General features: G+C 43.8%; 1 protein-coding gene across 3 annotated transcripts in view; it reads right to left on the bottom strand.

The window, feature by feature from the left end:
• Positions 1-26724, bottom strand: part of IGF1R (insulin like growth factor 1 receptor) — a 169471-nt gene that overhangs the window by 7660 nt on the left and 135087 nt on the right. Inside the window, exons 7-20 of one of the 3 annotated variants that reach the window (XM_063169908.1) lie at positions 25056-25182; positions 23585-23823; positions 22963-23130; positions 22589-22793; positions 18170-18456; positions 16649-16785; positions 16190-16349; positions 15078-15180; positions 13703-13773; positions 12204-12433; positions 11841-11951; positions 11052-11211; positions 8799-8928; positions 5068-5202 (exon numbers count right to left, since the gene is read on the bottom strand). In XM_063169908.1, coding sequence (XP_063025978.1) covers positions 5068-5202; positions 8799-8928; positions 11052-11211; positions 11841-11951; positions 12204-12433; positions 13703-13773; positions 15078-15180; positions 16190-16349; positions 16649-16785; positions 18170-18456; positions 22589-22793; positions 22963-23130; positions 23585-23823; positions 25056-25182 — 2263 coding nt within the window. Of the gene's footprint in view, positions 1-5067; positions 5203-8794; positions 8929-11051; positions 11212-11840; positions 11952-12203; positions 12434-13702; positions 13774-15077; positions 15184-16189; positions 16350-16648; positions 16786-18169; positions 18457-22588; positions 22794-22962; positions 23131-23584; positions 23824-25055; positions 25183-26724 lie in introns of those variants that run through there. The other 2 variants (XM_063169907.1, XM_063169909.1) reach the window with 2 other exon arrangements.

A 26724-nucleotide genomic window follows, 5' to 3' on the forward strand; every position in this document is an offset into this window, starting at 1 on the left:
CACAACATGCTGTCAATCTGTGTCACATTTCCACCTTCCTCTCATCACCCATTTACTCCCACACCTCCTACCTCACCTCTCCTGCTCTTTCCCACACCTTGTGTCTCATGGGTACCTGATATCCAACACCACTGCATACTTTTATTCTGACTTGGTATTTCTCTTTTTCCTCTAAATTACTCTGTGCTTACTCAGCCATAAGCTACATGATTCCACCTCTCAGAGTATCTTTTTCAAACAACTCATCCCACCCCATCAATACTGACTTGGAAAGAAATTAAAATAGGAAATACACACAAGGTAAAGCACCGCCTTTTTCCCCTGAAAGAAGAAAATTACATTAAAATTAACTGTAATCCCCAGTGGACATTTGCCAATCTCAAAGACATTCTCTAATCTTTTTATTTTAAAATTAGGTTGTTTTCATTTACGGCCAGGGATGCATTAATATTTTACAGAGTGTGAGATCATCTGTTTAAGCACATCCATGATTAGATCTGTACAATGTCCCATGCTGGCAAAACAAAACCACAAAATGAAACTGTAATACAGACATAATGAAAACAGCATTTTCATGACACAGCAAAATTGGATATTCCCAGGAGATCGCCCTGAGCTTTAAACATAACACAAGAAAGGATTTCACCGTCTGTGAAGGTGGAATAGGGATGTCTTCTGTTAACACAGCAGAGTAATAGGACAAATTTAAATAAGAAAAGGAAGATTAGCATTAATTCTTCCAGCCAACCCTCTGTGTACACAGTGCTCAGAGGAACATGCTGTGTGGAGGAAGTCACTGCTGGCCAAAACTACTACTCTGTGCTAGAGTAAGAATGGATCTAAAAATAAAATAAAGCCAAGAAAGATATCTCAGTTAAGGTAATGCACATCTCTGACTCACCTGCCAGCACTGGGACCTGCAGCCCCAGTCAGACCCCCTTGGCTTGCTGGGGTTTATTTCCCACCTCTGCCAGCCTTCCCTTAAGCCAGGTCACCTGAACTTTTAGCTTCAATTCTAGAGAACAACAACACCATATTTCCAACTTCCACAGATTTTCAGAGTGCAAACAAGCAATTCTATTTGATGTCTTCATTAGCTCTCACTGCCTTGTGCCCTCAGTTGACCAGATCTGTGCATCAGTGTGGAAAAATTTTATTTTAAAACTAAATAGACCAAAACAAACAAACAAATTCACTCTCTTTTTGTATAGGAAGTAAGTTCATCCCGGAGTAATGTCCCTGCTCTAGAACAACCCTTCCAACAGGACTGACACTGAGCTGGAGAAACCTGGGCTCCGCAGCCCATGGTGGGTCTGGAGAGAGTTCAGGAGCCCCGGCCTGAAACAAAACCCCAGCCCAGAAACTCGGGAAACTGGGAAATACTGTTGCACCTCCACTGTGCTCTCAGCTGACGTGAACCAGCAGAGAGGGCAAGTGGCTGTGTTTGGGCTGCAAACACCGCTGAGTGCTCCAACCAAACCCAAAGCAATCTTCACTGAAGTGCATCTAAAGTGCCCAACATCCCTGCCAGACTCCACTGGCAGCGCTCCGCGTGAGCAAACGTCAGCCACCTGAGAATGGCCTTGTGACACCCAACTGGGGCTGGCAAAACCAGCCCGTGCTGGGAGAGCTCCCCGGGTACTCAATGCTGCATTGTAACCGCACGTAGACACGCAAACACTGCCCAGCTCCTGCTTGTTTTTGAGTCTGAAAAGCCTTTCAGAGCAAAAGCCGAGCCAGACTATAAAACTGCACCGTACCCTCACCCACAAGGGTGAGGAAAGCTTGAGACATAAATATATAAAATCCATTTCTGTTACTTCATTGCTGTTTCCCTTCCAGCTGACTGCTGTGTCCCTGAATAGAAGCTTGGCTGGAGCCAGGAACTCTGGATATTCGCTGGCGCTGCGCCCCGAGGCCTAAGGGCAATGCTAAGGAGATACCACAAGCAGCGGAGTAATGCATGTGACATCAGCACAAACAAGGACATGTGATGTTTCTTTTAAGCCATTCCAGATTTAAAAACCCTACAGAGTTCCCATAAAAGGATTTTTTTTTCCTTTTTAACTCTGTGTGTTCGCAGGCCTTGTTTACATTATCTCAAACAAAATAAAAACCTTTCCAATAGACAATGGAGGAATTTACAGGCTGTTAATACAACCTGAGCAGATTTATAAAGTACGTTCCTGACTGGTGGCAAGTGAGCTCCAGGGAGCTGGAGGCACCACCATGGGATAGGGGAATAGCCAGCATCCCTCTGTGCATCTTTTGCTCAAGGAAATGAGCAGAAACTGAGCTCTGTTTTACACAGAGACAATAACAGAAAAAAACCAAAACCAGAAAATGGAAAGTTCCTATAGAAGCTGCATTCCATTTGTGCTTTGCAATACACTTGATTTGGTGGGGAACAGCAAAAGGACCTCTCCTCCCCTGCTGGTGCCTGTGCTGCCAGTGCCTCTGCAGAGCAGACCCCGGGTTCTGAGCAGGAACAAAGGGAAATCAGCACTGCGTAAATAGTCTACAATGCATGTGGGGGAAGCAATCCTGCTTCAAAAACAGAGTGGAATTCCAGCCTCCACAACTTTTAAAAGCCCCATGGGAACACACTGTCTGAGAGCTTCAGCTGTACCACAGCTCGGTGCCACGCAGCCGTCACCTGATGAGCAGTGCCATAACAATGGGAGGACATAAAAACATCACTGAGTGCACAGGAAGAGGAGAAAAACAGCAAAGCTTCTCCTGGCACTGTCTTACTGAACCATCTGTCTTATTGCATGGTTCTGTCTGCAGAGCCACGCCAGCTATGCCAAGAGGGTGTAGCATAAACACAACTGAGGCTTGTTTCACCCTGTGCAACAGTAAAGAGCCTCCAGAAATACCCTCCCCTTTGTGCTTTGCCCTTTTCACAGGGATTCACCACCTCCAGCCACAGGACAACCCCCTGTAAAATCCCCCTTTGCCCTGCTCAGCCATGCTGTAGAACAGAACCCACCCAGCTCCACCTAAAAGCCACCGACCCACTGTGCCAGGCTCAGGAGAGCACAGGCACTGACAAGGATCCATATGCAATTTCAGGGCTCTTAGACACTGTTAAAAACACTCTCCTGCCCATGTCCTCATCTTCCTGCAGGTTCCCAGCTGAGGAGGAGGTTATGGGCCCTGGAGAGGAACCAGAGCAGGTCTGGTCCTGCCAGCAGTGTGTGGGGCAGTGGGGAGGTCACTGAGGGTGGCACAGCATTGGCACAGCTTCCTGGGCAGGGAAAGAACTGAAAACACGCAAAGAATAAAGCACCACAGGAACATAAGACATTTTTTGATTGCCAAGTGCATGTGCAGGGAACAAAGGTGAAGGTTACTCCTGGAGCTCTCTACTGTTATTCCTACAAATGCCTACTTGAATTTCAGTAGATTTGGGTGTCTGTACTGAAACAAAGACAAAACAAGCTGAAAGGGAGCAAAAGCAAGTCACAATAAGGTCATACTTTTTTTTCCTCCCCTTTTTACATTTGGGATAAAGCCAAGATGTTTTATACTCAACTTTATCACTAAAAAAAAAGCAAACAAAAAAATTCACCACCAAAGTGGCTGTGCCTTAGGTCTGAGTTCAGCTCATTCCTTTTTCTGACAGAGCAAAGCAGCACAATTCAAAGGCAGATTTTTTTTACTCAGCACCTCTTGTCAGGCTGAACCAGCCTGTGAGCAGCTTCTCCATGAGGAGCAGCACAAGAAAGGCCTTTGCACACCAGTGCAAAGATTTGCTCTGCCAGACTTTAACCAAGCTCTCCCAGCTCAAAAGCAGGACCTTGAAAGGGGATTCATGCAGCAGCAACAGCCCCGGAGCAGAGGAGATTCCCTGAGGAGGGGGAGGAAGGAGAGCTGGGTGGGCTGCAGCAGAGAGAACTTCGGGGCTGACTCCCTCCCACCCTGCTCACACCACACACACCCAGCTTAACAGGGAATTCCTGATGCTGGATCTCTCCCCACTGAGGCTGCTCTCACTGCAGAGGTGCTTTCTCCTGGGAACCCAGGGAGCTGAACCCACCACATCCCTGCCCTTCCCAGCTGTGCCCACCCCATTACACAGCTCTGTGTGTTAAACAATGTCCAGTCCATCCAACTGCCAGGAATTCTCCTCAGCATCTCGAAAGGGAAGGAATGTGAAACCAAGGAATCACATGGCAGCTACACCTCCCCCTGCATATACCACCCACCCCCCTCAAACAACAAAACAACACTGCCTGTCATCTGAAACCACAGCCAGGCTCCAGCCAAAAAAGCTATTTTCCTAAGAATCCCAAGCAGCTGAGGCCCTTAAGTGATTGTATCCCTTCTGGGGGCCTCCAACAAATTTCAATAAGTGCAAGACGCAGTATTTCCTTCCCAAAAGTCAGTTTGGGAAGTATATCAAAGCAATAAAGTCTGAACAACTGAAACTGCTGTACACAAAGGCCAGCAGAAGTATTTCAGCAATGTAAAGCTAAAAACTGAAGCTGCTGCACTGCACACCCTCTGCTGCTGTGAGGCTGTGGGTTGATCCTGGGGCAGGGAGAGGTTTTTCTGTGGAAAACCTCACCCTGTGCTTGCAGGGAAGGAAACTGTTAGCAGGGGGGATTGGTTTATCTCAATGGGACAAGTGCCGTGGCTGAAACAGCAGATTCAATCCAGCCTCAGATACACTGATTTGTCTGTATGCTGAACTGAAAAGTTGAATTCCAGTGTTTACACACATTTCAGCTTGTCCCTCGCTCTCTTCTCTCTTTATGCTCAATTTTAAGCAGAAGAGAGATGATTTAGGCACAGATCCTCCTGATGCAGCAAATGTCACTATATAGTGACATTTTTATTAAGCCTCATTTTATTCAGTAACACAAAGCCTGGATTTTGTTTGCCTATTAGAGGAGATAGCCCAAGGTGAGATTCTGGCCACAAGCAAAGTTGTTTTCTGGAATGTCTCACCACCATACAACACTGGGTTGACAGAGACTGAGCAGCCCCTCCTGTGGTAGCTGGCAAGGGCAGACCCTGCAGGAGGCACAGGCTGTGCCCACAGGGCAGTGTGGCACTTACAGCATGTCAGGACAATTGTCTGGCTTTTCCAGCAGCCCCCCTTCCATGACGAAGCGCAGCACCTGCTCGTTGGTCATGCCCTGGTACGGCTGCTCCGCCAGCGTCGCGATCTCCCACAGCACCACTCCGAAGGACCTGCAGGAACAGCACAGCTTCAGCCTCCCAGACAGTTCACAAGGTGTAATTCTTACAAGATGCCGAGTGCTGGGCGTCCATGGGTGTTTTCTTTTACCAAAGAATTCCAGTTGCTCAAAAAACACGAGCCTGTGGTGACAGCCACAACCCCTCCCTCCAGAGACTGCTGACTTCAAACACCTCCACTCCAGTGAGAAAAGGGCTCAGGTGGGAAAAACTCAGCTACCCCTTGTGACATGCGTGTAACTGTGTTCTTGAAACACAGCTTCCAGCTCCTTCCAGATAACTACAAAGGACAGCAGAAGTGAAAAAAAAAGCAGTTTGTCTAATAATAGGAATTGATTACTGGCAAAGGAAGATAAGCATAGTTATGTAATTGGGTAGTTTGGACGTAAGTATTGACACTTTCTAAAAATATCTCCATTTAAAATTAGATTATTGAGCAGACACAGCTCAAATTGTCTGCGCTGCACTGAAGAGTCATCTGCTTTTAGAGCTGCTGGGCAAAGAAGGAAAATCTCAATGCTGTCTGTGTGGTAAAATGCTGAGTCAAGCTGAGTGAAAAACACACGGTTCCACTGGGGGGGAGTTATGAAAACAGGAGTCCAGTGCCATTAGCTGGTTATGGCCCTGTGGTTTTATCTTTCAGATATCCCTGGGATCTAAACTGGTTTGCGTCTGGAGCCAGAAGCCACAAACTGCCCTGCAATTGTTTTCCTTTCAGGGGAGGGAGGGACAGGGGGTCAACTCAACATTTGGGCGCCTTTGAAGCTTCTTTGATCACTGCAGGGATAACAAGGACAAGTCTTGCACACCTACTCGTCAGATTATCCTAACAAATAAACTCAGATTGCTCCTTCCAGGCAACTACCAGCCTTGAGAGAATGCAAGATGCTGGGGATTTATTTATAGAAATCCACCCTCACCCTGAACAGTATTACATTAATTTTAAAATGTCCTCCTTCCCTAACTACAACAAAACCAGCCCTGTTTAATTACCTCATTCTTCAGCCTGAAAAGCATTAAAAGAATGAGTTGCTAAAATAAAGCTCCACCCTTCAAACCTCCAGACACTCTTCCTTCCTGCAGTTGCCATTTCACCTTACAGCTTATAAATCCTGGACTCCAACCACTCAACAGGGTTTTGTCTTTTTGACATCTTGGCTTCTAGAACTGATCTCGAAGAACATGGAACTACATGTCACAGTATCTGCCCAGAAAGGCAGGAAAAACAATCTCAGCCTTTTGTTTACTGCTTGATGCAAATAAATGGCCCCTAAAACAGCCAAGCTCCACAGTTTACACTGAGCAACTTCAAATCTGAACAAATAAAAGGATTCAGGGAATTTTTCCTGGCATGAAGAGACTTCCAATGTACAGTGCCTGCTTTAAAAGTCACTGAGAAGGAATGATCCGTTTAGCCATAAGCAGATCAAGTAAATAGACAGCATTTCATGACAGTGTTAAGTCAAGTTCCACTACATTTGGAATTTAGATTGAAATTTCTCTGTAGCTGTGGATACATGTTCTAAACAAACAGCAAATTTCTCATGTTGAGCCTGGTTTTTTGTGCCTCCAGACAAGTAGACCCCTGTGAAACAAATTTCAGAGTAAATCACTTCCAACAATTAAGATGCCAAACCATTCCAAGGAGAAACTCTCTGAAATACCCACGAGTACTGTGAGCCTCCTCTCCATAAAACCATTTTTTCCCTCTTTATGCTTACAAGTAAAAATCTGTCAAGATTTTACTGCTCCTCCTCTTCAGCTTTCCAATCCTGTAATCAGTAAAGTCCTTTCCAGGCCAGGATATTCACTCAGATTGTCCCACTGATGAAGTGCAACACCGTTTGCACAACCCTGCTTTGGACTGAGCAACCAACAAATGCCAAATCCTGGAATCCCAGGATGGCTTGTGCTGGAAGGGAACTTAAATCCCATCTTGTTCCACCCCTGCCATGGTCAGGGACAACTTCCACCATCCCAGGCTGCTCCAAGCCCCATCCAACCTGGCCTTGGGCACTTCCAGAGATGGAGCAGCCACAGCTCCTCTGGACACCCTGTGCCAGGGCCTCACCACTCTCACAGGGAATAAATTCTTCTCAAAACTCAATCTAAACCTCCTCTCTTCCTTGTAGAGAAGCACTCATATACTTCCTGCAACAACTACAGCACTAATTTACATCTGACACCTTATTTGGCGTCACCTGGGTTTTTTTGTTTGGAATTTGAGTTATATTTAATAAAAACAGCATCAATTAGGAGTCCCAGGCTAAAAGAAGGCATGTGTGGAACACACATGGGACACCCCCAGTGCTCACCCTGAGCTGCTGCTGAACCCTTTGGAGGCAATGGCTGGACCTGAAAATTCCTGTTGTGTGGCTGGAACAGGCAGCTCTGCCAGCTCCTCACTCCAGGCTGGGTCAGTTCTGCATCTGGGGATTTTCTAGTGATATAATCCAAATTTCTGTCTGCTTTGTGAAGCCATTACAAGTCCCAAAATTCTTTCACTGGGGGGACTGCCAAAAGCATGCCTGCACTGTTCAATCAGATAAATGGCTGATACAGGGCTTCCCTTCAACTCAATGTGGCTGTTTTCATCTGCTTCCAAGTCTGAGGGTTAGTGGATTCAAAAGTAAGTTACTAGCCATATGTAAAATCAAATTTAAGCATCATTCTGGTGCTTTGCTTTTTCACTTTAATTCCTCTTAGGAACTTTTTGTTCAGAGCTGGTGCTGTGAACTACAGACCACTGACTCCAAACTCCTCAAGCTGCTCACAGAAAATGCAGTTTACTCCTAAAACACCATTCCCACTGACTTCTAGACATTTGGAGGCAATCAGCTGCCAACTCTGTAACAGATCAGCAGTAAAAACATCTTGTTAGGAAGGCAGAGAAACCATAAAAGACAGAGGAGAGGTTTTGCCAGTACACAACCACCTTCTGCCAAGTCCTCTCTACCTATCTCCAAAAGCTGGGGGGTGTGTGGGGAATTGTTCCAGGGGATTACTTCTCCCAAGCACACGCCTCTATTAATAACTGCACAGATACAGCAAGCATGCAGTGGGCTTTGAAATTTCTGCATCTTGCAGTATATAAACCAAGCAAACAAAGCTCCAAATGGAGAGGGATATGCACAAGGGAGAACTCCCCAAAAAAGCCTGCGAGTGTATACACAACCCATCTGGGGGAAAGTGATGTTATTTACACAGAAGGTTTTGATGGAAAAGCAGGTCAGCACTAGGAACCCTTCTATATTCTTGGCAACTTTTAATGCTTTTCTTGAAGGAGGACAATTTTAAAAATGACAACTTGCTCTTCCAGGTGAAGATAATGTTTTTCACTGCACAAATGATTTTAAAACTAACAGCAGGAAACATCCTGCCACCTCCAGTTCTGGAAATCCATTTAATTCTGCTCTCTCTGAGAGCAAAATTCAACCTCACGAGCTCTTGCTGAACCACGAACTCATGGAACAAGAGAGTTACCTCTGAATGGACAGGAGAAGCAGTACCCTTAGTTAAGTCTACTAAAACAAGAAGAGAGGCTAGAAAGGAGGAGGTTAAAGCAGTTTTTCAGAGCCCTGTTTTGTTACCAGACGTCGGAGTGCGTTGTGAAGACTCCGTCCTTGAGCGACTCCGGGGACATCCAGCGCACAGGCAGCAAACCCTTCCCTCCCTTCCGGTAATAATCTGTCTCGTAGATATCTCTCGTCATGCCAAAATCTACAAGGGAGAAACACTCTGGGTTTGTGGGAGAAAATGAGGAACGTCTCCCCTTCCTACAAGGCAGAGAATCACACTTGGCTGTGGGGAATCTGCGCTGTGCTCCCACGACACTTCAGCTGCTGCCTCGGGGCTGGTGACCTTCCCTCCCAACACCAACAGACTGTGCCACTGCTTCGGGGGTGACAAGTCTGAATGGTTTAAATATAGCAATGTGATAAGTTACAGCACTTATGCTCAAGCTTTGCAGTAAGATGAGTCTTCTGAATGTCACATAATTCACTAATTGTTTGTCAAATTTAGTCATTTTTGGGTTTTTTAAGGAGCTCCTTTAGTACTTATAACCATTGTGTGTCATTGAACAATCTCACATGCTGAAGGAAATACTTCTTTTGGTTTTCTTTTTCCTATTTCCAAAGGTAATTCACAGTTTCTGTACAATACTCCATTTCAAGTGCTACAGAGGATTATGATGTTCATTTGTGATTAACACACCCAAATATTGAAGACATACTTCCAGTTTATATCCATGCTTAGCTGAAACTTCATAAGCATTTCCAAGACTTGGATCTAAGGATGTTCAACCCCCTGACTGTAACTCAGATTTATTCCAGTGGTTTTTCCCTACAATCAGTCTGAGACAGAATTGCTGGGTCTCACACTTGCCTATTGACCTCAGTTACTGTGTTCTCAAAAAGTTCATAAATTAGAGGTCATCAGTCTGATATTAAATGCTGTCTGATGACACACAGGACAAAATCCATTTTAGCAACACAGACCTGTAATTGCCCCTTTTTTCCCCCAGGAAACGTGCACAGAACTCCCCCAGGTCTCTCAGTGATCACCAGTCTGTGGTGAGTGACCAAGCAGGGGTACCAGGGACACCATACCCAGGGTGATTATGACTAAAAAACCCATCTGTGCAGCTCTTCCATCACTCCCACACACCAGGGTGACCTTATCCCAGCTGAATGGAAGATTTTTGCAAAATGTAATGCAAATAAGAAACAGACACACAGTGAGCACAGGGTAGTGTGGCATAAAGCTCTTCCTCTGAGATCTGAACAGTCTTAGTTGGTGTGTTCCAGCCAAGATGCTCCTAAACTGTTTCAGCATGAGGGGATTTTCAATGCTGCTACATAAACAAGAGCAGTGCAGCACATTTACAAAGTGCTTTTGGGGTAACCATGAACACACTAAAGGGAAGAAGTGCACCATATCTTCAGTTTACAGAATTGTAAAACAAGCTGATGGGGGCAGGAGGAGAAAACTGCAATGGGAAGGATTTAGGCTGACTTCCCACGAACCTGCAGAAAATACACAAAATCCTCAAAAGATCTTATTTCCTAATTAACTGACTCAAAATGAAATCATTTTTTCTTTCTCCCAAATGACAGGATTACTTACACAAATTATCAAAATAGCTGAGTTAAGCTCTGAGAAAAAGAATTAGTTTCCTACAGCAGAAGGCTGCTGCTATACATGTTATTTTAATATGCACAACTCAAAAACAGCCAACAGCTTAAAATCACTCTCTGGAGAGAAGACTGAAAAAACTCATCTGACACTATTTTGGAAGGATGGTGAAAGGAAAAAAAAAATTGGTGATCTAACAGCAGAGCAGAAGAAAAGCCATTCAGCTGTCTGGGAAGCAGAACTCCAGTTTAGACTGGAAAGCACCCAGCTGAAGTCATTCCACTTCCAACTCAAGATACGATTTAAAATAATCCTAAAATTCTCATTCTTGAATCAATGAACAGGAGGTAGAATTATTCTTGTGCATTGTCAGAGACATGAATGACAGACCAGTGCTAACTGCACCATCCACCCAGATGTCTGCAGTACCTGAACCTAAATCACTGCCTCTTTTTAAACCCACATGCTGTACTGCTGGCTCACTGCAACAACAGCAAACAGAGGTATTCCAGAGGTTTCAACTCAGTGTTAACTGCTCACAGGTCTTAAATCACAGTAATCTTCACAAGGAACATATTTCATTCTGCAGGTATTTCAACTAGAGCTCAGCTTAAAAAAAAAAAACCCAAAAAAATATCATAAAAAGCTTTCTAAGACTGATTTTCCAGGATGATTCTACGAGCTGGGTCACGGTTGGGAGAGCCCACCTCCAATTTTGACAGTGAAGTCCTCGGCCACCATGCAGTTCCTGGCAGCCAGGTCCCTGTGCACGAACTTGTTGGCGTTGAGGTAGGCCATGCCGTCGGCGATCTCGCCCGCCATCTGGATCATCTTCTTCAGCGTCGGCGGCGCCTGCCCGGGGTTGTTCTGAGCAACACAGCGTCAAACAGTTAACACACCACAGCCCCTCTCCTGTGCACACACTGGCTTCGTGTTCTGCTCCTTTAATTTATCCATGCTGGAATTTCTAGATCAAGGGCAAAAGCTGCTGAGCTCATTTTCTACATAGGCTGCTGTGATTTCAGTGGTGAGTGACCTGTGTGTCATCTTTATCCTTCAGACTCTGCATCATATGAGGCAATTTTAGCTGTTAGACTGATGGCCTATGCATGAGAGTTTGCACAGGAGCTAAGGTAACAGATATTTACTTTCCAGCAGGGGCAACAGGCAGGACACGCAACGTGAAACAACTATCCTAACACATGTTCTTAAACCAGCCAATTTCTGTAACATCTTGATGGGAAAGTAGATCAGACAAGAGACCTAATGCAAATCTGGAAAAGAGGGCTCGGTGGCACAAGAAGGGACCTATTCCATGTGGCACCCTGGGCTGCCTCATGAAAGAGCTGCTGGAGATCACACAACAGCTCATGTTTTGTCCTTAGACTGAAGGAGAAGGGCAGGAAAGGCTAATTGCCTGCTGCTTCCAACGTGAGGCTGTCTTGTTCAAGATGATTCAAACTGAAGAAATAAACATCCAGCCACTCATGACTCACCTCTGTGTCTGGCCTCAATGATCTCAGGTAACTTTTGAGGTCCCCACGTGTCATCAGCTCCATGATAACCAATGTAGGCTGGCCCTGAGAAACAACACCAAGCAGCCGAACCTGGCAGAAGAAAAATAAATGTTCAGTACAAGTATACAGGTACAACTAATTATCATTTATTCATGTTGATGTGTAGCCCTGTGAGAAAGGTCTGAACGTAGATTTGGTTCCAATTTTTGACTGGGGTTTCATGATAATATCACAAAGCTGCACAGAGTTGAAGCTAAAATCCCAAATTCACTCCCAGAACAGCCTTGTGTCCATGAGCACAGGGCTGGTGAGTCACAGGCTGGTCCCACCTCCAGGACTCACCACATGGTGACAGTTGAACTCCTTCATCACCGAGGCCTCGTTCAGGAACTCGATCCTCTCGCGCATGCTCGCGGACTCGTTGACCGTCTTGATGGCCACCCTGGTCTCTGGCTCATCCTTCACCACTCCCTTGGCTATTCCCTCGTACACCATCCCAAAGGAGCCTTGCCCCAGCTCCCGACACATGGTGATCTTCTCCCGGGGCACCTCCCACTCGTCAGGAACATAAACTGGGGAGAGAGAACAGACCCTGGTGTTCCACAGTGCTGGGATCCCTCCCTGCTCCATGACAGCCCTGGGGCTCAAACCCCAGAGAGGTTTGAGACCTTGCACCACGTGTGCAAACAGGCCACATGTGTCCCATGCAGAGGCAGGGGGATGGTGGCACACAAATAAATCTGAAAGAAAGGTGGGCCTGAAGCGGCCTCACTATGGTACTGACATACTAAGATAGAAATAAGGAACCTCAAAGGCAAAACCAGAGTGGGAAGAGGCTCAAATCAATGCTTCAGGTTAAATCTTTTCTTGGAATCCTTGCTCTCCTAATTCTCCCAGACAGCATCAAACAGACTTGATCATCTGTATCAGTTTAGTGTCTGCTGTATTCCCTATTAACACTGAGTTTATGGCTAGAGGGAAGCAGACTCTGATCCAGCAGCTCTTTGCATGGCACTATTCTGATCCCTTGCACACACCATTGCACCAGCAAAGGCAGAACTTGCTGCTGCTGCTGCAGGTCTTTGATCTGAGGCAGAAAAGAGCTCTCAGAAGGTGACTGCCAGGAGGCAGGACTGCCTCAGGCAAGAAGACATCCAAGCACTCACTGATGCTGCTGCCTATCAGTCACCAAAGGAGGGGACAGTTGTGTCACATGCCCTGCATGGGTGAAATGACAGGATGAAAACAGAGGATTATAGCATGAACAGTGACAGACCTTTAACCTTAATGGTGTTGCTACAAAAAATAACAGTAAAATAGTCTGCTGCCACTCTGGGTAAACCCATTACTCTCCTGGGGGCTTTGGGAAATACTATTCCAGCAAGAATTCTACAACAGCAGCACCAAACTAAACCATAAACAGGAAAACTGAGGCCTCAAGGACATTTGTCTGATGCTGTGATTTCTTCAAGTAGTGGGTTTGTTTCACTAGGGCAAAACAGAGCTTAAAAGGGCAAACATGAATGAAAGACCACAAATTCATTCATTCTTCCTTCATTCCAGTGAACACATCACTGGATGAGTAGATGTTAATCTGAAAGTGAAAATACTGAATCTGCATTTGCCTCAGGTGGATAAAACTCCCAGAAAACAATTCAAAAACTCCTCAGTTTCAACAGACAAGTGGCATTTATGCATTAGCAATTGTGGATTCCAGAGTTGTCCTAATAAAATAGGAAAAGTGGCTTTACAGCACATCTTTTAGGGTTTCAGACCTTTCAAAGTCAGACACCAACAGAACACAGGACAGTAAAAGCATCACAAGCTAAGGTCACACTCACCATCTGAGGCACTGAAGTACTCAGGGTTCACAGAAGCATAAAGAACTCCATTGCCCAGTCTGTCACTGTTCCTGTAGAAATGTTGGGGTTTATTTCTTTTATCTTTAAATCTGAGTATATTTCAGACCATCTCTTGTACAGCTTTTCCACTGCTTGCTCAACCACAGAATATTCTTTACTGAACATGGAGTTTTTCAGACAAAGGGACAAACAGATCTTATCTACCTCACATAATCAATGGGAACACAGTCCAGAATAGCTTGTCAGGAGTTCTGACAGGAGTCTTCTCTATACCAAATCAGCCCCAGGAAAATGTAAACATAAGGTACTTCTAGCTTTCTTTTAAGAAAAGCTATATTTTTATACAACCAGGAGAGCCGTGGTGGAGAATGCACTTTAACATCTTCAGATCTGCTGTGGGAGTGAAGTTTTTTAGCAAAAGACAAAAGTGGGGCATTCCATTAAGCTATTTCCTAAGTGTTTCTAATATTTCATTTTAAAACCCCACAATGCCACACCTCCCAATTTTAAGAGGTGATTTTCAGAATAAGGCATGTAATAAATGCACTTTGAGAGCTTTTGCAGGAGACAGGCTCACAGAGAAAATATTCAGTTTAAACAAGGCAAAATTATCAGGAATTTAACCTAGGAGAGCCTAAGGAAGGCAAAGCAGATACTGTAATCACCAGAGACAAAGCCCTGTCTGGAGAGCTTGAGCAGAACTGGTACCACTGCAGTGCTACCAGTGAATTAGAGCTGGAAATCATGGGACACTCAATGAGCATAATTAATGTGAAAGTAATAAAAAACATCCACAGCTAGAAAATTGCAAGACCGAACATTTATAGTGCTATTAAGTTCTCATTATGTATTTCAATGAGATAAAAAAAAATACAAATCACTAGTTACAAAAAACAAACTGAGGAGAACAAATTACCAGAACAGTCCCAGTGACAGCTCTTGGCCAGAATATAATTTTTTAAGTGGATGTAAGAGTTAAAAAAACCCTCTAGAATTTGAAAAAATCAGATTATCCTAAATGGAACTAACTTTTCATGATTTATATTGACCCATATTTCAGTCAAATCTTATACAGGTCCAGTGTGTGCCACCACTGCCCCACTGAAATGTTCCTCACTGCCTTCCTCTTCCCAGTCAAACATGACACTGCAATAAAAACCCTTTTCATATCTCCAGCAGCAGCAGCAGACAGATGCTGCTAACTCTAAACCACCTCCTTTTCCATTCCAACAGGTCAGAATCTGCCTCTCAACTTCTCTGAATGGCATTTCTCTTTAATCTCTAACTCACTCCACAGGCACAGATTTGAAAATAAACAATTCCCCTCCTGCAGGTTTAAGCACATGGAACTTACCTCTTTTTGTTAAAGACATAGAGCATTATCAGCAATCCCCCAAGGATGAGCAGCAGAGCAATAGGGAGCACAATTACCAAGTGCAGGAAGTTTCCATAGTTTGCTGCTGCAACCAACAAGAAAACAATTGTATCAGGCTTTCTATAAAACCTCTGTTAACAAAGAAACATTCAATACCCACTCAGTGTATTTCCATACAGGGAAGAAATCAAAGTTCTCATTTTCTTGTCTGATGTGGAAAAATGCACTCAGAAACCCTCCCTGCCTGCAGATGAGTGAAACAAGAAAGCAGACACTGAGAGGCATTAATTTTGTACAGAACAGTGTCTGGCTGAGCTTTGTTTTCACAAGTTATGCTTAAAGGACTTGCATTCCTCAGTGAACAATATCCAATTGTTCACTTGCACATTCACCTTTTTTTCCACCTTTTGTTCACCTTGCAGCTGCTCATGTTCAGAATATACACGCACTGCTCTTTACTTCAAATTGTTCAAAGTTCAGCAACCAGAAAATCAAAAAGGGATAAAAGGTGGAGTTGCAGTTTTCTGGGGATATATCTGCTCTACAACTAAACATAGAATGTCTTAAAGAGGGTCTCTGTGGTCATGCTCTTCCAAAATATAAATTACTCCCATTGCCAGGACCAGCATCACCCTTTCGTCAGGACACCTTTTTTATCAAATGTCACTCAGAACAGGTCAACCTGCCAGCCAAAAATCTACACAAATGATTTGTTTCTCCAATTATTTTGCAGTTTTAAGCAGGTTTGCCTTGTTGCCCCAGGTTTTGTACACGGCAGCTCCCTGTTGTTATAGCTAACATTCCCACCACAGCTGCACAGCCCAGGAAGCCACAGCAGGGTGTTCTCCACCCCACACCTGGGTGCACCCCTCACAGACACCCCAAAGCTGCAGGGAAAGGACCACACCTCACACACCCCTCCTGGCTGTCAACACTTGCCAAAAAATGGACCAGAGTTCCCAAAGAACCATCAGCAAGTGAGAGGAGTGTTCAGAGTCAAGAGGCTCAGATACTCAGCCACATCAACATCAGGAATTATTAAAAAGACAATAAACCCCCAATTTGACACAGACTATAAACACTTTTCTTACATTTGGGCTGCACATAGAAAGAGATGGGCTCAGTCCAGGAGCCATTCCCAGCTAAGGAAGTGGCCTGAACTCTGGCAGAATAGTTTCCAGGGTTCAAGTGAGTCAGTTTAGCTCCTCCAAGCTTCTTGTATTCCTGTCTGGAAACACATTCACGCTTCTCCTAGAAAGAAAAAGCAATTTACACATGTTATTATCTTCACATTCTGGAGAAGGCAATACAGCTGCAGGATAAGTTCATTTTTATAACTAAAAGCCCCACCTGATCAGTCTTACTTCAAACACCATAAGGAGATACGTGGAATTTAAGAATTCAAAGGAAATGAAGGAAAGACATGGTGGCAGGTGCTGGGTGTCTGAAATCACAATTTCTGTTTGTGCAGCACTACACCAAAGCATGTTAATAAAGATCCTTTTTTGTGTATAAATTAGGAGTTATGAGCAGTAGTGTCAAATGCTCACCTCGCCATGCTGCCCATATTTGATTTCATACATCAGGATCAGCCCATTAGGATTTGCAGGCTCCAACCACTTCAGGTAGACAGTGTTTTCCTCTTTTGCTTCCCATGATACTGTTCCTGGAATGTTATCTGCTCCCTCTGTAAAATATTTACAGGTGATGTGAGAACAACACTTATGCCTGAAACGGGAACTTCAGCAAGAGTGGAGGAAAATGGAAAGTTCAGAATATTCTTCAGGTGCAGAAGAGCCATTCAAATCCAGGGAACAAACTCCATTGGTCAAGGGCCTGCTGGAGATGAACTCAGTCTGAACTACTGGTTCCCAGAAAATCAGTGCAGAGCATTCAGCTCCAGCAGGCATGGGCTCTGTGTGCCAAAAACTCCTGGTTATTAGCACCTGATTCTTCCTTCCCAACACCAAAACATTGCAGGGAGCCATTCCCACCAAATGGCTGCAAAAAGCTGTAAAACACAACATCTGCCCCACTGACAGCCTTTTTCTAAAACAGTCACAGGAAATCCATCCCCTTTTAAAACAGTCTCAGCAGCAATTCAGGAACTGTTTTATCCCTATTTGGTTCCTAATAATTTTACACAACTTATTAAAAACTTAACAGGAATGTGAAATGAGTGTCAGTCTGGACTGAAAAAATACCACCTTCTCAAAGATAACAAAAGAAAACAGGATTGTTTAGCCTTTAATTTTCAGAGTATGTGTTGAAAATCTGAGAACACTTCTTTCCTTTTCCCTGACCTCACAGATTTGCTTATTTCCTTGAAATAAGCAATACTTTTTGCTTTTTTTACTGACACAGCTGGATCTGGATTATGATAGCCTTTCCTTCCAGAAACAAAACAAAATTGCTACCATTCTGCATCCAATATCCCCAGACATCTGCTGGAGTCAGAAACTCATTGCTGGATGCATATGAGTTTACACTAAAATCATCTCTATTCTTCTCAGAAGTACAATCTGCAAAAGTCCCAATGACGAGTACAGCATTCAATGCTTCCTATTTGAAGTACTCTAGAGGCCAGGGATTGGGCACAAAGAAACACAGTATTCCTCCTGTTCCCAGGCTGGACAAATGCATGGTCGTACTGTGACAGAAGAAACATTTGGCAAACATTCCCACCAGCAAAACTCCAACATCTGCAAACAGTTCCGAGTGAGCATAGCAAAACCAAACATTAGCAGAGAAACGTTGCTGTGGCTCTATTCAGCACACAGGGAGCTGAGGAACAAAACCTTTCAGCTCACCCTGTCTGGGGGTCTCACTTCTATTGCTCGGAAACAGAATCTCTCCTAATTATCCTGGCAGTCAACTTCTCCCTTTCTCCAGCTCCCCAGCGCAGACTCAAACACATCATTCAGTGCACACAACACGCCAGTCAAGGACACAAAATAAAAAAATCTTTGCAGCTCCAATTTATCCTATTGCCTGGATTTTTTTTTACTATACCCCAATGTAATTCTCACTGGTAGAGCTTGTCCCCCTGAGCTTGATCTCTGTGAGCTTACCTGAGGGCATCGTTCTGGCAAACACGAAATTGGACGCGCTGCAGCCGAGCGTGTCGGCCTCGTGGTTGCAGCTGTGGATGTCTATGCGGTAAAGAGTGAAAGGCTGCAGGTGGGAGATGACAGTTCTCTCCTTGCCATCCACCTTGGTCTCAAAGAAGGGATACTCCACCTCGCTCTCCTCCGTGTCGGAGGCGTTGGTGAAGTGCTCGCTCCCGGTCGCGTTCCTGCTCCGCGTGGCCAAGGTGGCGTTGGCGATGCGGAACACGTCCCTCCGCTTCCGGTCGGGCCTGAGGGACACACACAGGTACAGAAAGGGCTCTTTATAGAAAATATATTTCTCCAGAAAATACACTTTCCTCTCCAGAAAACCGTGCCAAACACCCCAGCAAAACAGGCAACAGCTAATAAAAAAGCTACATAAAGGAAACTGCAAAACAAGAGGAAAACTTTCTCTATATCTGAACCGGTCACGTGTCAGCACATCTCATTTCTCTCTCTTTTGGTCAGGAATCAACCAAATCTCTGAAGCTCACACTGCACCCCGAGATGAATGTGCAAACTTCTGACCTCACACAATAAACCAACCAGCAAAGAACAGCTTCACTGTTACTCAACAAGCATCCTGGATTAGTGGTTCAATGACAGCGATGCTGATGCTTGAAATAAAAATCAGATGGTAAAGGTTGAAAAGGTTAAGGGAGGAAAAACTGTTTTGAAGTTTGCTCGATTAGCAAAGGAAGCTGAGCCTACTGAGAGTTAGCTTTGCAGTTGTGATGAAATTAGAATGTATTGCACTGAGAAGAGGAACCTTGGAAGGCAGCTGAAGGCCAGGAAGGTTCACCACCACTCGGGTGGTCATCTGTGTATCTCTCACCCAAACAAAAGCTCTGCAAAGGAACAATCCTCCTATGTAAGAAAACTCAGCACTTATATTGTGTGGAGGCAAAAGTTCAATGAGCAGCTTTGCCTTACAGGCATCTGGGTGAAATTTAAGCAGAGTTAAGAAGTTGAGGATTTACAGCCACACCATTGCTTTCTCAAGCCCAGGGAACTGCTGTAGTGGACAGCCCCAAGGGACAGGACAAGGATTAACATATTCTGAGAACCACATGGATCAGGTAACCAACACCCTGGCCCTTGCTCCTGCCCCAGATCTGAGGCTGTTCTGTACAGGAGCACCAACTACTTGGGGCCATCTGGCTTTACTGCTCCTGTCCCTTTGTCTCCAAGGGCTGCAGGAATGCTCAAACCCAGAAAGCAACACGCCAGGGGAGGGAAAGGAGAAAGGCAGAACAGTCACACTACAAAACCAATTTGGGCTTGAATCCTATCCCTGAAATCACTTCACCAGTGCCCATGGAACACCTGGCCAGTGCAACAGGTGCCAAGGGCATGAGGTCCAACAGTTCCACCAGAGAGCAAATTACAAACCAGGCAAATGAGGCCTCCCTCAAACACACAACAGGAGGAAAGATGACTCAACAGGAGAACTTAATTCACTGTCAAATATATCATCTGAGTACATGCAGCCACAGAGCAGCATGCTGCAGAGAGAGCCAAGAACAGGCTCACTCAGTTTTGAAACCTTCTGGCAGAGGCTGGATGAATTTTTTTCTTTAGAAGCTCACTACAAAAATTTCCAAAATCCTTTTACTACATAGTGAGTAGTCGTTTTGACACTCTAACCACCATGTAAACCACGTCACAGAAATAAACACAGACAAGAAAGAATTTCCTAAGTTAGCAACAAATTGTTTAAGCAATACACAAGTGAATATCTTGTCAGTTAAGGCAATTTCATAGGACAGAAGCATTTGTGCCTTGTCTACACTGGTATCTATGGAAGTTACTAAACCTATTCACCCTGCTTACAATGTATTGATTTACTGCTTTAGCTCAGTGGAAAGAACAAACTTCTCATCAGTAAGAAGTTGGATGCCTAACCCTGAACTGATGAACATTTGCACAGATTCTGTAGTTAAAGCAGTGAAAACATAAAGTTCATTTTTAATCAACCACAAAAGCATGTGCCAATGCAAGAACCCAAAAGGCCTGACTTTTCACTGCTTTTATGGGATGAGTGGAGCTTCAAATCTCAGGTGGTATCTGGGGGTGGAGGGGAGTACAGCCCTACCTTGTCTTTGGAGAAAAGGAACACAAAACTTGTGGGTGAAAACTACACTGGTGTCAGGAAGAGAAAAGAGCTGAAGGATAACCACAAGGCAAAAGTAATTAAAACATCATGAGATTTTGACCTCAGTGCTTTTTGGTCAAGCAGCTTCCTGCATTCATGAAACGCAGAGCTAAAGGCAAAAAGCTAGAATCCAAGGAAGGAAGGGAAAGTCTAGATATAAAAACCTTGAAAAATCATTTATTCTAGTAAGGGAGAAGAAGGAAAAGAAATGCAAGACAAAAATTAAAAATAACACTAAAAATTAAATCAAATAAAAAACACTTGGGATATTTAATAGCAAAGCTCACTCTTTCTGTAGTTCATGGCAATTTTAATGTTACTGCTCAGCCTACACACAGAGCCTGTCCCATCCTGCTCATTAGAGAAACAAAAACCTTGAAGAAACTCATTCTCCTCTGGTAGTGAGTGTCTCTTCAAGACTAAGCAAGGTCCTGTTTGAAATCCACCATGGCACTAACACACGTGGGGTCATCCAGAAGTTACACAAGAGATTAGATCAACAGACTTCTTAAACAATCTTCAGTCCAATACTTTCATGCTGTATTACATACTGCAACTCTTTCATAATAACCTGGACACAGGTAGAACTCTGGAAACAAATACTACTATTGAGGCTTACACTAACACATTAATTAACTTCTCCCTTGGGAAAGAGAGAAAAAAAATTACATCAAGTAACAAGCTGCTTAGATTTGTCCCATGGAGATGTCTCACCAGCTCATAAACTTTAATTTCCCTGACATACAGTCTCTTAAAAGTTGCTTGGCTATGCAGCTATTGCTGAGCATTGTCCCTTATCTGCTCCTGCTGTTACAAAACACTCTAATGGCAGTAATTTAAGAGAAAAATACAAGCTTTCAGGAAATTCTCTGTGAACTGATCAGTTTATTTGTTACTGAGTTCAAGGTTCTCTGAGTTTTCTTGGAGGGGGGGCAGGACTGCAAGAAAATTTGTGATAAGACAACATACTCTGAATTACAAGTGTTTGGGAAAATAGAAAAACTTCCTTTTCAACAGACTTTCAAGTAGTTTAGACTTGACATGTGGCTTTCAAAACTCCTCACTGTGTTATTTCATGAAGTCCAAAATCAGATCTTGTGATTTCCCACGGCTCCGCATTTCCATCATGATCAGACATGGAGGCTGGAACTTCCCTGTACCTGATCTTGGCTGCTGCTGCTCCTCATCATCACTGCACAAATGCTCAGTGTGACCCCAACACAGCTCAGATAAGACACTTTACACCTCCCAAGAGAGGCAGTATTTAGCTCATCATTCTTTGGATAAAGCTAAGAAGCATTGTAAACATCAAAGTCTCAACCCCAACAAGTCAATCCAACACATCCTTGAATAAAAGTCCAAAAAATCACAATGGAGAACGACTTGAACCAGCATCAATGAAGCAGCAATGCCACACCAGACTTGTCAAACACAGGATTTGACCATGGACTTCCCCTCCCAGGAGGGAGAATGAGACAAGGTGCACCACTGAGATCTAACAGTGCATTAAAGACTGTAACACAACAGCTGCACACTGTGTGCCCTGCCCCAGCATCCAATCACCCTAAGTAACAACACCTTACCTGAAAGATAAATTGGAAACCCAAGGATCAAAATCACCAATTAATTCAGTAGAATCTACTCTGTGTTGCAGCACAGAATCATTACAATTCCACTTAACATGTAAGCAGGTGTTTATGGTGGGAGAGTGGAAATATTTAATACTTCTCTGCAGTGCTGACCCAGGAAACACACAAGACCTTTGCAATTAGTGCAGTGAGAAAAGGAAACCAGTTTCAATTCTGCGAGGCAACTGTGCCCTTAATTGCAAAGATAAATTCACATTAGGAGCACAAGCACTTAAATGGTTATTTAGAGATAAATCACATCTGAAACCCTCTGTCTGCCTCGTGTTGCTTGTCTCTAAAACCCTTAGAGACAACGAGCTCCTTAAGTGACTCTTGAGTCTGAAAAGAAACCATCACTGAAATCCTTGATCAATACAGGTAAGAACCCTTACTATGGGCTAGAATTGAAAGAAAGAAAAGAAAATCGGCAAATAAGAGAAACTGCAAAGTAAAGCAGTGGAATGTCTCACATGAAAGGAAAGGTAATATTGAGTGTTCCAGGTGTTTCTGTGTGCTGCCATGTCCAGGAAACCTCTAGGAAATGTTAAAAGATGAAATTATCAGCCCTACCTCCAAAGAAGTGTCCAAACCCATTACCTGGGGACAAAGATGGAGTTATGAAGGAAGTTCTCAAAGACTTTCCGGTACTCTGCTTCCTCCTTCTCCGCCTGCTTTTCTGCCTCTGTCTTGGGACAAGCACAACAAGGTCCTTTTTCTCCCCCACAGCCCTCTGGCTTGGTGGGCTCAGTGGCTTCTTCTGTATCAATGGTCCCATCAGCATATCTCCGAATTGGGACTTTATCTTGAAAGAAAAGAAGAGAGCTGATTTCTTTCTCTCCAGATCTTGGATACAGTAATAATCCCTATTTACCCATTCCCTCTACTGGCTGTTATTTAGCTCTTGCCTGTGAAGAGCCCTGGCAGGCAGAATGTCCCAGGCATTTCCACACAAGAGCCTTTGGTTCTCCTACCTTTGGAGCAGTAGTTGTGTCTGTACAGGTAACTGTCCTGAGGCTGCTGCTGCCAGCGCACGATGTAGTAGGAGAGGTTCCCATTGGGAAGAGAGGGAGGATTCCACTTCACAATCAGCTGGGATGAGGAGTTGGATGCTGAAATAACATCCAGGGGAATGGATGGCACTAGAGAAAGAAAAAAAGAAAGAAAAAAGAAAGGTATTTAAATCTAGAGCACTCTACAATGTATTTCCATGCAAGCTTTTGAGTGAATCCCAATGCATTTCTATACTGCAAGGAAAAACACCAACTTATTTCAAAGAAAGGATTTTCTACTTATGCCAACAGTTAAGGATTCAACTGCAACCAAGTCCCAATCCAAAGCTGTACTTAAATAATCTTTACAAAGCCTGAAATTCTAACTCCAAGAAGCTCCCATAGGTCCTAATGAAAATAGTATCTAAAAAAACAGCTTTAATTCAAATTTTAATACTACTTTCATAATTAGTGAAACTGCTAGCACTATGCACATCATCTGCATATAAATTTTATTTCTGTATCAATAACAGAACTTGCACAATAATGCACTGATCATACCTGCAGCATTATCAACCTCTCACCCCAGAGCCCAGCATCTCACCTGCAGCATTGGTTCGAATATATATGATTTCACTTTTTGCTCCATGAATATGATGATTTTCCATCATTGTGAGGGTAACAGCCTTGACATAAATAGCATACTGAGTCCAAGGTTTCAACCCTTGCAGCAGAATTCCAGGATTGTTCTCTTTGTTTGGTGGCAGGTCAACATCAACCATGTTCCAGCTATTGGAGCCACACGCATCTTGCCCATCATACTCTGTCACATTTTTGAATGGTCTGAAATATTCAAAGAAAAAAGTAGCACAAATAGTTATTTTCTCTCAAAGACTGTCATATATGTATAAGAGTACCTTGCTTCAAAGTTGCTCAATGAAACAAATAAAGCTTACTTGCTTTCCACAGCAGAATATACTAGGGAAAAACAGTATTTCCAAGCAGTACAAAATTCAGAGTTCAGTTTTAGTCATGAGCAGTAAAGCAACATTCTCCAAAAAAACTCTAAATTTATCTTGTTTTTTTACTCAAAACAGGCAGTGAAATGCTTCAGACATATTTAGACTTTAAATAAACATATATCGAACAGAAGCAACTCAAAACAGTAGTTGACAGTGGCCAAGCTTTTTACCATAAAGAACCCAGAGTTTCAAGACTGCCTTGACCAGGCCAGTGGGCTTTTTACCCTTTTATTTCCACACAATACAAACACATTTATACAGTTCTACTTTTCAGAAGTTGTAACGCTAGTGAAAGCGCATACAAATTTTTGTTATTAATATCTGTACACTTGCCAGCACTGGCTTCATTGTAGAACATCACAACGATCTTTTCCAAGTGATGCTGGACATGAACCATTTGTGCTTCCATGTCCCACATCTTTACTCCATGTATCATTACACAGCATCCCAAACCTCCCTTTCACACCTCCAGACTGCTTGGAGAGTTATTTCTGTGCTCATTTGGTTTTTCTAGTTATTTTAAATCTGAGCCATTACAAGGGTATGCAAAGGCAGAGGCATCTCCCAAGTAGTTTGGATTTCTCCAGTAACTGCCCCACACCTTCATTTTCAAGAGATACTAAGGCAGGAAATGACCAAAGCTGGATAGTCTAAATAACCCCAAACCCTGAGCAGACAATTCATCCAGGTGGCAGGGCAAACTCCTGACCTGGCATGCTCTCTAGTCAATTCTTTGCCTAGAGAAAGCAAATATCTCAGTAAACATGGTGACTTAGGAGGAGCTCCAAATTAGACCCCTGAGGAGAGCCAAGCCATCCACCTTTCTCTTTTTTCAAATCTGAAACCTTCTGATGGATCTGCAATCCATTTGTAGGACTCATTCAAACCAATCCTCTTTTTAAAGACGGCTTGTGCTCCACCAAGAAAAGAATCAGAACAAAAGCAGGACTTGAGGATGAAATACACAAACTGGATGAGCCATCCTGCAGTAGGAACAGAATCTTCTGCCCTCCCTTGGACTGCCCTGGTTCATCCCTGATGACATCTACTTACGCCTCTTTGTAGTAAACAGTGAAGCTGATGAGGTCTCTGTAATCCGGAGGGCGATACCGCTCCCACGTCAGCTTAATCCGATTCTTGAGCGTCGTGTTGGAAACAAAATGCAGAATTTTGCTTTCACCTGCAATGCAAAGGGACAGGATATGCCAGAGTTGGCATTACATCACCTGTCAGTGTTTCTTGTTTCTTAGATATCAGTTTTAGCTAAGGAGCCTTTCCAGTAGCACCTATGACACCACCGGATACCAACAGCCTTTGTCTCTGTAGAGCTTCCTCTTTCCTCCTACTACATTTGAGTGCTTAAGGGTAAGCAGTGACCTTGGCAAGCAGTTTAAAAAATGCTTGAGCCACTTGTTATTAATTTTTTTTGAAGCGGATTTTCTTTTAATGCATCATCAGAAAGCTCTTGAAAACTACTTCAGAGTCTCCCTGAGGGAGGAATGGAAGCCCTGTTTATCCAGAGGACTGGTTTTGGAAGCGCTGAATTCATCATCTGGCTCCAAAGCACGCGCGGAGCAGTCACCGGCCTCTGTGTGCTCACTCTCCAGGACAACTTTTGACAAGTACCATTTGTTTTTCTGGAGACTGAACAACATGGAAAAGACAAAGGAGTTTACATTCCCATTCATCAGAGGCTGGACCAAGAACTCCAAAACTCAGTTCATATACGGCACAACCATTTGATGGCAGCAGCTTCCAGCTACTCTTCTGAACAGACCTGGATGGAAGCCCACAGCTTTGAAATGAATGGCTTCCCACTACCAACTCACTGAGCTTTCCAACCCAAAACAAAATAGCATTTTAAAAACTTAATTCTTGGATGAAGAAAATTGTGTTCTGTCAACTGTGAGCTGGTTTCTAATGTTCCATAGAAGCTCTGAAAATAAAGAGGTTTTCACCCTCGTGTACACTGGCACTGTTGGTGCTATCTTTGCAAAGGCAGTTGAGCTTTTGTTGATTCTTTTGCCCCTCTCAGAGTCAGAAAGCTTTCTGTGCTGGTTTCTTAAAAAAGCAGGCAGCGGCTGGCACTGGCCTCAGTGGTAGTAAGGCCTGGCTGTGTGTCTGTAACTCCTCCAGGACTGCAAGGCTTTGCTCTATTGAACGTGCAAAGAATGGAGGGTGCTTACAACCAGGATCTGGGCCATCTGCGTGTCTGCAGCGCGCCCAAAGAGACATTCAGCAGACTACGTGTCCGAGTTTTGTAAGCACCATCCACAACAAGGGGACTTGACTTATACAAAATGTCCATTTTAGTTTACTCAGCTCCAAAAACACCACTAATAGACAAAGGGAAAAAAGCACTGCCAGTTTGAAGGGTTTGAGGTGAAACTTGTAGGTATTCTTAATTCCTAGAAGAGAGATTGCTTTCAAACGTGCTGTTGCACCTGGAGACCTGATGTGCAAGCCACCAAAGCCAAGAGAGGACTTCCCAATAACTCTGACCATTGCAGAATCCAGAATTAAATGCAGATATGCTCAAGCTTAATATTGCAGAACAGTAAAAAGTCTTCTGAATTCAAAAGCAAGCAATTTGAAACAAAGCAGAGCAAAATAAGTTTGAAACAAGCATTTCTAGCAACCAGGTACAGTATAAGGCAGGAGCTTAAATGCAGCTGAATGTAACAGAAACAGTTTGTTTTGGTGTCTCTGGAATTGTTATTCA

This window comes from Melospiza melodia, chromosome 15 (genome assembly GCF_035770615.1).
Source record: "Melospiza melodia melodia isolate bMelMel2 chromosome 15, bMelMel2.pri, whole genome shotgun sequence".
In the NCBI taxonomy this organism is placed as follows: domain Eukaryota; kingdom Metazoa; phylum Chordata; class Aves; order Passeriformes; family Passerellidae; genus Melospiza; species Melospiza melodia.